This window comes from Lutra lutra, chromosome 4, assembly GCF_902655055.1.
Source record: "Lutra lutra chromosome 4, mLutLut1.2, whole genome shotgun sequence".
In the NCBI taxonomy this organism is placed as follows: domain Eukaryota; kingdom Metazoa; phylum Chordata; class Mammalia; order Carnivora; family Mustelidae; genus Lutra; species Lutra lutra.
The window spans coordinates 178,433,891-178,446,755 of record NC_062281.1 but is presented as its reverse complement, the minus strand read 5'-3'; the positions used below and the strand labels follow the sequence as shown (position 1 = coordinate 178,446,755).

Below are 12,865 nucleotides of genomic sequence, written 5' to 3'. Positions count from 1 at the left end.
GTTGACTATCTCCTAAAATGAAAAAAATAGCATGTGGCGTATCTGCCTATGTAGAGAATGGAAACTTTTATAGTGGTCCCCATTTGGGAATGGAAGAGAGAGAGAATGCCCTACTGTTAACCTTTGAATGTTTTACAGCAAATGTGTAGAAGTAACTCTTATAAACTCATAAAAGTACTACCATTTACTCTACCCTTACCTGCCGAACCCTACCAGATGCACAAAATAAAGGCAAGGTTGTGGGTGTGAGGCCCCCAGGCCTTTCAGGGGAGCAATTGAGTATGAGCGGTGAGTTCCTGTCTGTTTCTCCCCTGCAGGATTGCGTGTTCAGGGAGGGCAAGGGCTGGCTGGCTCAGGGAAGGTGTTTGATGAAATCAGGACGGTGGAGACCGGGTCTGTGTTTATTGGGATTCCCCAGAGTGCCACAGGAAGGCTGTTGAAGGAACAGGCAAAAGTGTGAAAGGGGGGTGCAGCATGGAGCAGTGATGTAGGGACACGTGCTGCACCGGGTGTAAGGAGGCATCAGGCAAAGGAGGAAGCCAGAGGTGAGGGCTGTGTTGCACATTTGGAGCCTCCTGGGTCACCAGTGAGGGAGCAAGGCCTGCAGGGACCTGCGGGGACCTTGAAAGATACAGCCAACAATCTGCATTCATGTTCGATGCCCCATGTGAAGGTGGGAAGGGGTCAGCAGAGCTGGCCAAGGTCCAGGAACCTGGATTTGTATGTGAAATTATTCAATGATGACAACTGAAACACACTATAAGAGCCATCCATAGGCCAAGTGCAGAATTTGGGTTTTAGGGCAAGATCATGACAGGCTTTGAAGGCATTGGGGCACTGGTAGGGATTCCAGAGTGACATAGAGGGCCAAGCCCCTCTCCACAAAATCAAAGCAATAATAACTCATGTGTATCCTATGTGACAGATTTCAAAGTACTTTGAGCAAATCTTCACTGTGCTAAGGTATAGATGTCCCTGTTTTAGATGGGAAGAAACAGGTTCAGAGAGGTATTGAGGTTAGTCTCAGTCACACAGCAGATGGAACTGATTCTGTCTGATTACGAAGTAGTCCGGGGAGTCTCCTGGCATGGGATGATGATGATGGTGGTGGTGGTGAGGATGGTGACAGTTCTAAACAGTATGTTTCAGACTTGTTCTAAGAGAAAGGGTCTTAACTGGGATTCAGAATTCAGGGGACCCATAAATTTGGATGGGAAAAAATGTTACATTTTTCACTAACCTATAACCAAAATTTATCATTTCCTTCTATATGGATTGACATATCAGTAGTATCTGTGTCTTTGTCACCTATTGAAATCACAGATATTTTCATATCAAAATACAGTTGTTCAACGGTCTCAACATTATATATGCTCATGACTATTTCAAAATCGTGATAGTTACTAGCCCACTACTAAATCACACTCTTTCAGACTCTCCTGCTATGTAGCCACCATTGATTGGGCAGCTGTGGCCTAGCAGAGGATCTGTGACCAAATGGTGAATCTACCCGTTCTCGCGCTGGTGACCCAGGTTTCCCCATTACGCTCTTGCATTCCCTATGCTTAGTTGTTAACTGATAAATACGTGCAAAAAGGTGAATCAAAGACCACCCCACAGCTGAGCGTTCTTCTAGGTGAATAACATGCTGATATCGTTACAAAAGGAAAATTTAACAGTCTTATTTAATGCTAATAAACACATTACTATATCATAAATTTGTGGTGTGTTTTTTTAAAGATTTTATTTATTTATTTATTTGACAGAGATTACAAGTAGGCAGAGAAGCAGACCGGGGGTGGGGTGAAGCAGGCTCCCCACTGAGCAGAGAGCCGCACACGGGGCTCGATTCCAGGACCCTGAGACCATGACCTGAGCCAAAGGCAGAGGCCTTCACCCACTGAGCCACCCAGGCACCCCTAGGATTTTTATTTTTTTTAAGTAATCTCTACACCCAACGAACATGGGGCTTGAACTCACAACCCTGAGATGAAAAGTTACACACTGTACTGACTGAGCCAGCCAAGCACCCCAATCATAAATTTGTGTCTAGTTTTGTTTTAAGATTGCATTTATTTGCCAGAGAGAGAGGGAGAGCACAAACAGGGGAGCAGCAGGCAGAGGGAGAAGCAGGCTCCCCACTGAGTAAGGAGCCTGATGCAGAATTGGATTCCAGGAACCTGGGATCATGACCTGAGTCAAAGGCAGACGCTTGACTGACTGAGCCACCCAGGTGTCCCATAAGTTTGTGTTTTGGTTTTTTTTTTAAAGATTTTATTTACTCATTTGACAGAGATCACAAGTAGGCAGAGAGGCAGGCAGAGAGAGAAGGGGGAAGCAGGCTCCCTGTGGAGCAGAGAGCCCGATGCGGGGCTCCATCCCAGGACTCTGGGATCATGACCTGAGCCAAAGGCAGAGGCTTTAACCCACTGAGCCACCCAGGTGCCCCAAGTTTGTGTTTTAAATATATTTTGGTTATAATTCTCTTCCTTGTAAGCTTCAGCAATTTTTAAATGCTTCCAAAAGCACTATTCTGAGAAAGGGTCCGTAGCTTTCATCAGAGTGCCAGAAGGGTCTGTGTGCCAAAAAAGGGGGGAACTAAAAACCCCTATTCCAAAAAGTTTTAGAGCTCTTAACGCAGGTACTATGCACAGCAGCCCATTTTGCAGACCAGCTGAGGCTTGGCAGCTAAAAAGCTGCGGAGCTGACATTTGCAGTCGGGGCTCTGGCTCCCTAACCTCTGTGCTTTGCTGCTGCACTCCCTGCTCACCTTTCTTTTTCTTTTCTTTTTTTCTTTTTTGAGAAGCCTAAAGGTCAAAGGGCAGTTTGGGTTGGGATCCTTGGGACTTACAGCAGGGACACCGCCTCGGGTCGGGCCGCGGAGTAGCCAGAGGACGCCTGGAGGGCGGGGTAGGAGGCGGGCCAGCGGCAGGCCAATGGCGGTCGCAGCGCCTCACCTGGAGGTCCAAGTTGGGCCCAGGTGTGCCGGTGACTCCGCCCCGCGCCCGGCCCAGGTCCCTCCCCAGGCCGGACTCCGTGGGCGGAAATTCCTGCGCGGGTGGGACCCGGCGGGAGCACATCCCAGCCGGCGGTCTCGGCCATGGAACCAGTGGCGACCTGGACCCCCGGGAAGGTGGCAGCTTGGCTGAGAGGTGGGCCTGGGCAGAATCGGGCTTGAGGGGCGCTGCGAGGGGAGAGGGAAAGGAAAAAAGGACGAACCAGGTCTGTCGGTTAGTCAACAAGTCATGTATAGACCGTCTGCCAGGTACCCGGTACTGTGCTAGGCAGAAGGATCGGCGGCATGACCCCGGGGGCCCCGAGAACTCAGAAGGGGTCTCCCGGCGCCCCGACAACGCCGGTGGCGGCCAGGGTGGCGGCGGGGAGGCGGAGGTGGTGTCAGGAAAACAGAGAGGCGGCCCCAGCGCGCCCCCGCCCACTCAATCTCCTTTATCTTCCCTCGGCCCCAGGGCTCAGTGGGCTGTTCTTAAACCCATTTTTCAGAAGCGGAAACTGACGCACTGAGCCAGGAAGTGATTTCCTTGGGCTTTGGAATAGGCCCGGTCCTCCTGTCTTTTCCTTTGTCTCCACCTTGAGGTTCCCAGTGAAAGAAACAGAAGGCCCGGCCAGACCGAAGGGGTTGGCACAGCCCCACCCTGGGGGCCTCCAGGGAGGACATGCTAGCCAGCGTCAGTGAGCCCCAATGGGTGGGAAACGGCCCAGACTGCAGTTAGGAGAGGGGAGGGGAGGGGAGTCCTGACAGCCTTCCTGGGAGGAAAGCTCCCAACGGAGTGGAGGGGAACGGAGGACGCTGCTGGCAGGCTCAGGGCTCAGAGAGACCAGCCCTTGAAAAGCAGGAATTCAGGCCTGGAGTCAGACTCCCAGGCCGAGCTCCAGGCCCCTCTCCTCCGCTCACCAGCTCTGCGACCAGAGGTCTCAGTTTCTCCATCCCTAAGATGAGAGAGTCTGCAACTATCTCATGAGGTAGACAAAATGAGACAATCATGGCAGGAGCCTAGCCTGTGTGGCTCAGTGTAGGGGACTTTGGGAAGGAAGGCAGAGCAGCAGGGTCACTGCACAGGGCAGAGGGGCTGTCCAGGGGCTGTATACCTGGAGTCACAGGTGTGGGAACTCGCAGTCCAGTGTTCTTAATGTCACCCGGGGAATGAAGGAGAAATATTAATGACACTCACACTCCCTGGTGATGGAGCCTGACTTGGAATGGAAGGAATTCCTTCAAAGGGTGAGCAAGCTACTTACTCCTTTTTTTTTTTTTTTAGATTTTATTTATTTATTTGACAGAAATCACAAGTAGGCAGAGAGACAGGCAGAGAGAGGAAGGGAAGCAGGTCCCTGCTGAGCAGAGAGCCCGATGCACGGCTCCATCCCAGGACCCTGGGATCGAGACCTGAGCCGAAGGCAGAGGCTTTAAACCACTGAGCCATCCAGGCGCCCCGCTACTTACTCTTTGTATCAGTTTGCCCACCTGTAAAGTGGGGATGACAGTAGTCATTACCTTCTACACTCAGTGAGCACCAAATGTGTTAACATGTAGATTGCCCTTGAAATTTTGCCTAGCCCATGATAAGCTTTTAATAGATACTATTCCTATTTTTGGTCTGCCTTGTCTACCCTGTGCCAGGCATGGGCTAGAGTTCAAGATGAACAGTTATTTATGGCCCAGAACTTGAGGGGCAGTGGGAGCAGGAGAGCCCCGGACCCACCCTGGGGAGTTATGGAAGGCTTCCTGGAGGGAGTTGTATTAAAAAGACGGGTAAAGTAGCTAGAACCACCCAGGCAGAAGAAATAGCACATATGTAGACCCTGAGGCAAAAGAGCATTCCAGGAGCCCCAGGGAGTTCGTGCTCTGGATCTAAAGTGTTGAGTTCGAGGGGCTGTGCCAGGGGGTGAGACTGGAGAGGCAGGTGGCGGCCTGCTCATACAAGGCCTTGTAGGTCAGGGGAAAGAGTCTGCTAATGATATAATGGGAGAAGTCACTGCCGTGATCCAGAGAATGGGCCAACCACTTGACATGCATCCTGTCATTTGGTACCCACTGGATCAGAAAATAGGTGCTTATATTACCGCCATTTCCCAGCTGAGGCACAGAGCAGTTATGTTACTCGCTCAGTAGTCTCAGCCTGGGTCCCAGGATTGTGGTTAGGAACAGATGGGAGAGAAAGGGACTTTGTGGGAGTGAGGAAGTGGCCTGAGAGGCCATGGCAGCCCTGTCCTCCCTCCAGGCCTCGATGACTCCCTGCAGGATTACTGCTTTGAGGACTGGGAGCTGCCCGGGAAGTACCTGCTCCAGCTCTGTCCCCGCAGCCTTGAGGCCCTGACTGTGTGGCCTCTCGGCCACCAGGAGCTCATCCTAGAAGGGGTGGAACAGCTCCGGGCCCTGGTGAGTGAATGAATGGTGGCCACGCTGGCCGAGAATGGGGGGCTGGCCACTGCCAGGAGATAACCTGCCTTTTTTCTGGCCCAGAGCTCTGGGCTACAGACAGAGAACCTTCAGAGCCTGACAGAGGGGCTGCTCCAGAGGACTTATGCTTTCCAGAGCTTAGTCCAGGGCCACCTGGAAGGCTGTGCCAAGCCCCCTGCTGATGTCCTCAGTGCAGCCGTGGAGCTGGTGCATGAGGCCCGTACCCTCCTTTTCTGGCTCAACAGGTACCTAAAACCCTACTGGGGAGGGGACCCTTCTCATCCTTGACTCCTCTGCGGCCTGGGAGAGAATAGAGCTAGGCTGTTGTTCAGATGTTGTGGAGACAGGCAAAGAGGTTATTTGGTCCGTGCAGAGGCACTGGGGCGCCTGGGTTCCCATCCACCCGCAGCTCATAATCATAACTGTCCCGACACTGCATGGAGAGCTTCTCCACTCCCTTCAGCCGCTGCTGCTGGTCCCACAGATGCCAGCTCAAATGTCACTCCTCTGGGAAGCCTTCCTGTTGTAGGTTCTCAGAGCTCCCTACATCTCACGGTGCCTGGAGTTATATCATTATTGATGTAATCATGTGTGTAAGGTCTCTTCCTAGTGCTTGGAATAGGGCCTGGCACATCCTGGGTGCTTGACAGATGAGTCCTGTGCTAAGTTTTAAGCTCTGTCGATGTATTAGTTCTCTCCTTTACCCCAAGCAAAACCCGTCAGAGCAGATATCCCCCCCACCCCCACCTCCCATGTGGCAGACCAGTGGTTCCATGACTGACTGGTCATCACAGCCCCCTAACCACTGCCCTTACCATCCTTACCCCTGCCAGGTACCTCTTCTCCCACTTAAATGACTTCTCAGCCTGCCAGAAGATTGGGGAGTTGTGCGGGGAGCTGGGCCAGGCCTTGCAGGAGGTAGGAATACCAAAGGCCAGGCTTGGCCCAGGCAGTAACAGACCAAGTCAGGCTAGAGCTTTTTATAACCTGTGAATCAGCACAGGATCGCATGTGGGGGTTGGGAAGAGACAGGGGCAGGAAGAAAGGAGGCCTGGCCACGGGGTAGGGGGTGATGGGGGCGTGGGGTCTTCTAGCTGGCAGGGGCCGCTCAGAAAGTTTGGCTCTGGGGATGGGGGTGGAGTGGGGAGGGTATGTATGGTGATTTTTGGGGCTTGGCATCAGCTGAACGAGACCCTGGAGCCAAAGCTCTGAGGCCTTGTCATTCTAGGAGGAGATCAACATTCAGGTCACAGGGAGGGACCACTGGGAAGCCTACCCTGCCCTCGGGCAAAGGCAGTGCTCCTGCCTCAGGGAAGGCTGTTGCCCTCTCTGCTTCCAGGACAGTCCTGCGGCCGAGAGGGAGAGCAAAGTCCTGAGGATTGTGAGTGTGGCTTCAGTTGAGTGGGGGGGTTGGGGTGGCCGTGGGATGGGACTCAAGGCTCAGCCTCCCATGCCCCCTCCCCCAGTGCAGCCACGTGGCGGGGATCTGCCACCACATCCTGCGCTGCAGCCCCCAGGAGCTGCTGGAGCAGAGGGCCCTGCTGGAGCGCGTGCAGCTGGACGACCCTTTGGTGAGCGCTGACCTCTCAGCAGCCTTGTCTGGGCCCTGAAATATGGTTCTAGGAGCCCCCGGAATGCTGTACTGTTATGGCTGGGGTCTTAGGTCATTAAATACTTTCTCCAGTCCTGGGGGGCTTTAGCTGATGTGGTCTCAGGGGACACATTCCAGCCCTAGGACACAGATATGGCAGGTTAGGGGACTGGGGAAAGGACACGGACTTAGTTGCTTTAAGCTTCAACTGGTTGAAAACACCAGAGCCCCCAGCCCTGCCCCTGTCCTGCCCCAGCCCTACTGATCCCTTCAGGAGGGCAGCTGAGGATCTGAGACCTCATTAGTCAGCAAGCCCAGCCTCCTCCTGGCCCTTATTAGAGGAGGCGGCAGGGGCCCAGAGAGGAGTGACAGGCCCAGAGTCACACAGCAAGTTGGGCAGCACCTACCTGGAGCCAGCTGTCCCCCCAGTTCCATCCACAGAATAATCCTGGCCCCCCAGCACTCAGTGACTACAGCCTCTGCTTGGGCAGGGCCTGGAAATCCACACCACCGGTAACTGCCTGCACTTCGTGTCCCGTGCGGGCCCCCAGGTGAGAATCCTATGCCCTTCTCAGTTGCCCGTCCCAAGGCCCTACTCTCCAGTTGAGCCCGCTTCAGGCCTGTGGAGAGTGAACCCCATAAGCCCCACCCCACATACCAGGTCGCTGCTGACTCCCGGCTGCAGATCCTGCCTGGAGACGAGATTGTCCAGGTCAATGAGCAGGTGGTGGTGAGTGAGGAGGAAAGGGATGTGGCTGTTCGTGGCGGAGGGGAGGGGAGGGGGTGGGGTGGGGTGGGGGGGCGGTGAAGGGGCTGCTGAGAAAACCCAGGGCTGGTGGGGGTTGGGAGGGCCTCATGCAGTCCCTGTGGACACCAGGCTTGTGGGAGCTGCTGCCTGTGAGATGAGCCAGAGTGGCCTTGGCAGGGCCAAGGTGAGGGGGCTGGAGGAGGAGTGGCAGGAGGCTGAGGGCAAGGGTGGGGGCTGTTGGCTTACTCCAGAGCCTCCTGGGCCTCTGCCTCAGCCCAGGGTCCCTGCCCTGCCCCCTTCCGTGTCCAGGTGGGCTGGCCCCATAAGAACGTGCTGAGGGAGCTGCTGCGGGAGCCAGCCGGGGTCAGCTTGGTGCTGAAGAAGGTCCCCATGCCAAAGACCCCTCCTCAGGTACCAGTCCCCCAGCCCTGCTCCCATCCCGCTTTCAGACCCCTGTCAGCAGCTCTGTCACCATTTCTGGTTGTTCCCCAGACCCCTCCTCAGACCCCGGGCTCCGCACCACTGTCGAGTCCCCTGCTGGCTTTCACCCCACTGTCTGCCAGGTATCAGGCTCTGCCGCTGGTGGGTCTGGGCAGGGGTGCCACGGGCTCACTCACTTCATCTCCCCTTGCTCTCCCTAGGGCCCCATCCGAAGACGTCTTTGCCTTTGACCTGACTTCAGACCCAAGTCCTGCACCCAGCCCTACCTGGACAGGTAGTTGCAAAGTCCCAGCAGGTGGCAGATGTCCCCGGCAAGGCTTGTGGGATACCTGGCTCTGACCCTGCTCTCCCCACTGACTCTGAGATCCTCACCCCGCTGCCCAGCCTGGGGCTGGGCTCATGGACCCTCCTCTCTCTCCTCTTTCCTGACAGACTCTACCTCCCTTGACCTTGAGTCCCGGCCCGTTCACCCTGCACCTCTAGCCACACACCCAGCAGGGGCAGCAGAGACTCAGGAAGCCCCAGAACAGCCTGACACGGTAAGGGGAGAGCTCCTCAGGGAGGGGTGTGTGGCTCTGGGCCCAGACCCTTCTCTAACCACTTAGGACCTTTTCAGAGTCCTGTTTCTGGTCGGAAGAAATCAAAAGGTAAGAGACGTACTTGACTGGCTGAGGGTCCCCTAACAGGAGCTCTTCAAAGTCTTTCCAGTGTTTGGCAAGACGCAACACCCCACCCCTGCCCATTGCACACACAACGTCTCCTCAGCAGCCTGGGCCTCTCACCAGCTCTGTGACTTTGGGCTATGGGCTCCTCCTCTGATCTTCCATTTCCTTGTCTCTCAAATGGGAAGAGTCAGCCCTACCTCAGGGAGAGAACTGTAACACTTCAAGCACAGTGCGGGTTCAGAAAGATCAGCTGGGAATGCTGGTGCGGGGAATGGGGGGCAGTTGGGGGTGTCTGGGGTGCCTTGCCAGCCCCTGATCACCTGGGCCGGGCCGTGCTCCTGCAGGCGTGGCGACACGGCTGAGTCGCCGGCGGGTGTCGTGCCGGGAGCTGGGCCAGCCCGACTGCGACGGCTGGCTTCTGCTGCGCAAGGTGCCGGGTGGCTTCATGGGCCCTCGCTGGCGCCGCTGCTGGTTTGTGCTCAAGAGACACACGCTCTACTGGTACCGCCAGCCCCAGGTGAGCCCCCCGCCCCATGCACGGGTCAGGGCGGGAGTCAGAGCCACGGTCCTTGTCCTTATTCCTCCAGCCCCTCCATCTGTGGCCACAGGCAGGCCGCAGATCACCCCTCCACCCAGGCCCTATCTGTAAAATGAGATTGCTTTTTGGAGAGAAATGAACAGATACATGTGGGAAAGCAGGCTGAGAAAGGCATCATGGGCAGCGTAGAGAGTCCTGTTCGCTCTGCCCACCTTTCTTTCCTCTTCTGTTCCTCCGTCTGTCCCGTTTATTCACTCCTTGAGCATTCCAGTGCCTGCTGAGTCCCCCACTCTGGGCCTCATACTAGGGATGTAGGGCAGACAGGGACAGTCCCTGCTATTCCAGGCTGGCAGTAGGGGGGATACAGGCACACTCAAGGACAGTCCGGGGAACGCATGCTCTGATGAAAAAAAGCCCAGGAATGGGTAGGAGCCTAGTGGCAGTGTCCAGTCCAGCCTCAAGAGCTGAGAAGTCCCTCTGAGAAATCAATGCCTGGGGGTCATTCAGATGGAAAGGAAAAAATAAACCAGGAAGGGAGAAGAGCGTTTGCAAAGCTCATCTAAGAACAAATGCATAAGCGGTCTTCTTCCTTGTGGCTGTTTTCCTGGCTGCCTTTGGCTCCCCTTTCCTGGCTTAAGAGCCCCACCTTGGTCGTGTCCCCTGCCCCCACCCCAGATTCCTGCCCTGAGCTCTAGGCACTGGGAGATTTGTGGTTGGAGAGCCCAGGAACCACTCTCTCCTCTCCCTGCCCCCAGAGCCTGACTGGGCCTCCAGGGTAATGGGACTGCAGGCTGACCCTCACTCTGTGATTCCCCCCAGGATGAGAAGGCTGAGGGCCTCATCAATGTTTCCAACTACAGTCTGGAAAGTGGACAGGATCAGAAGAAAAAATAGTTAAGTCCTGGAGTGTGACACATGGGGGGCTGGGGCAAGAAAGGGAGAGAGGAGGAGGAGGCGGTGGGGGGCAGCAGGTAGGTGGGATTCCTGGGGCAGCCTCATGGGTTCTGGATGGGCACCACCAGGCTGATTGAGGCCCCCCATGCCACCTGGCAGTGTGTTCCAGCTCACGCATGACGTGTACAAACCCTTCATTTTTGCTGCTGATACCCTGGAGGACCTGAGCATGTGAGTGCCACCTCCCCCTTACACCCCCTCTCCCACATGAGGGCTTGCGAGCCTGGCTCAGGAACCTGGATCCCGAGCCCCACTGTTTGATAGTGGCTGGTCAGGGCACTCACTTCTCCAAGCCTCAGTTTCCTCATCTATAAAACGGGTTAATAAGAGTTCCTACCTCTCAGAGGTGCTCTGCGGATGAAGTTAGAAGATGATAAAGGTGAAAATCCCCTGGCATATGGTAGATGAAAACTCCAAGACCTGTTTGCCCCCCCCCAAATAGGTGGGTACGCCATCTCATTACCTGCATTTCCAAGTACCAGTCTCCAGGCCGGGCCTCCCTGCCCCGAGAGGAAGGTGGGTATCTCACAGGGGTGGGTCCCACCAGGTGGGTCTCAGTTGAGCCCCTGTCTCTCCTAGAATGGGGGCTGGAAACTCCAGTGCCCTAGCCTACTCCCTGGCCTCCCCAAACCCTGTGGGCTTAGGGGGCTCCCTCTCTGCTCCTGTTACCCCCAGACTGCTACAGTGAGACAGAAGCAGAAGACCCTGACGATGAGGCTGGGTCCCGCTCAGCCTCGGTGAGTAGAAGACTGGTGGGGAGCGGAAAGCAGACCATAGGGCTCGGAGTGACACCCACCTCCCCGTATACCCTGCCCACAGCCCAGCCCAGCCCAAATGTGGAGTCCGCTCCATGGAGACACATCACCTGCAGCCACCCCCACCCAGGGCAGCCCACGGACTTCCTTTGGCCCGCCATCAGGTGTTGTGCTGGGGTTCGGAGCTGAGCTGGAGGGTGGGGGAAGCTGGGATGGGCACATCCTCATCTGCTTCCCCCTCCCACAGACAGCAGCGAAGGGGCGCTGGAGGGAATGGTGCAGGGGCTGAGGCAGGGGGGCGTGTCCCTCCTGGGCCAGCTACAGCCCTTCACTCACGAACAGTGGCGGAGCTCTTTCATGAGGCGCAACCGAGACCCCCAGCTCAATGAGCGAGTGCACCGTGTGCGTGCGCTGCAGAGCACGCTCAAGGTCAGCTGGAGGGCACTGGGCATGGGGAGGGACTGGGCTTTCTGTTCTGGTTCTTGGCCCTGAGCGCTGGGCTCAGCTGTGGACTGGGCCAATTTCTAGGTTCCCCGGAGCCAGCCTCTCAATGTGAGGTTCGGGGCTAGGCCGAGCCAGGTGCTGGGTTCTAAACCTGGACTCCAGAGTGAGCTCTGGACTTGCACTCTGACCCCTCTCCCCACGTGATCATGGCCCCTTAAGCCCCCACTCTCTTCACAGGCAAAGCTGCAGGAGCTGCAGGCCTTGGAGGAAGTGCTCGGTGACCCGGAGCTGACAGGAGAGAAGTTCCGGCAGTGGAAGGAGCAGAACCAAGAGCTCTACTCAGAGGGCCTGGGAGGCTGGGGAGTGGTGCAGTCTGAGGGCCACTCCCAAGTCCCCAGCTCTGACTCCAGAGAACAGTCTTCCCACCCCCTAGCCTCTGACCCTGAGGAGCAGTCCCATCTCTGCCCCCTGACCCCAGAGAGCAACCTCCGACCTCCTGACCTCTGACCCTGGTCCATACCCTGGCTCCTGACCTCTGGCCTTGAGGACCACCTCAGCCCCCAAGTCCTGACATGTCCAGGACAGAGCATCCCCGGGTTCTGTTCAAGGTTGGAAGTAGTCCGTGTGTCACCCCTAGAGGCCCTCCTTTGCCCACGTGTCCACCATTTCTGCTCCTCTCTCCCTTGGAGTGGGTCGAAGTGAAGTGCACTCCATGCCATCCTCTCTTTTGCCAATGAAGAAGTGGCAAGCTGGGCTGAAATTCTCTCCCGCTTCATCCTCCCACCTGTGGGGCACAAACCTGTCCCCCTCCATCTCTGGCCCTTCTCCCTTCCCCAAACCAGTCTTGTATAGGTGCTCATTTTACACAAACACTTTCAACAAAATAAAATCAGTTTATTTAAAATGAATCTACGTGTGCCTTTGACTGCATATTAGAACCCCGAATCTGCTCCCGGAGGGGACAAGGATGGAAAGTATCAGGAGGACATGAATGTAACTAGTCTTGGTAACTAGTTAGTCTTGGTAGCTAGTAGTTGGTTGGGAACTAACTCAGTAACTAGATCATCTTGGTTAACTAGGCCACCATGTGTGCAGACCAGTGGCCTGGGCCCTGTAGCTGAAGTCTGTACCTGTCAGGATGCTGAGTTGCTGATCCATGACGAGTGAGCGCTTCCACGTAAGCATCTCTCCAAGCGCTTTGGAGATCAGGGCTGCTCTCCTGCCCCATCCTCAGTGGGGGCACGAACAGCAACAGACGGGCCTTTTACTCTAGATGGAGAAGCACACCTTGCTTGGAAGGACAGGGTGAG

At 55.8% G+C, this 12,865-nt stretch overlaps 1 protein-coding gene across 2 annotated transcripts; it reads left to right on the top strand.

Annotated features, from left to right (window-relative positions):
• The first annotated feature begins 2,887 nt into the window (after positions 1-2,887).
• CNKSR1 (connector enhancer of kinase suppressor of Ras 1) lies at positions 2,888-12,463 on the top strand. Of its 2 annotated transcripts, none has more exons than XM_047727658.1 (21): positions 2,888-3,152; positions 5,241-5,398; positions 5,483-5,664; positions 6,253-6,337; positions 6,648-6,800; positions 6,886-6,990; positions 7,502-7,561; positions 7,672-7,740; positions 8,068-8,169; positions 8,251-8,321; positions 8,400-8,473; positions 8,632-8,738; positions 8,816-8,846; positions 9,209-9,381; positions 10,222-10,295; positions 10,456-10,527; positions 10,799-10,872; positions 11,032-11,093; positions 11,176-11,275; positions 11,359-11,540; positions 11,793-12,463. In XM_047727658.1, exons 1-21 carry the CDS (start codon positions 3,101-3,103, stop codon positions 12,060-12,062), a joined length of 2,256 nt encoding a protein of 751 aa, XP_047583614.1. In that variant the 5' UTR covers positions 2,888-3,100; the 3' UTR covers positions 12,063-12,463. The 2 variants fall into 2 exon arrangements, with proteins under 2 accessions (XP_047583614.1, XP_047583615.1); XM_047727659.1 differs by having other exon boundaries at positions 2,895-3,152; positions 6,759-6,800.
• The last annotated feature ends 402 nt before the right edge of the window (positions 12,464-12,865 follow it).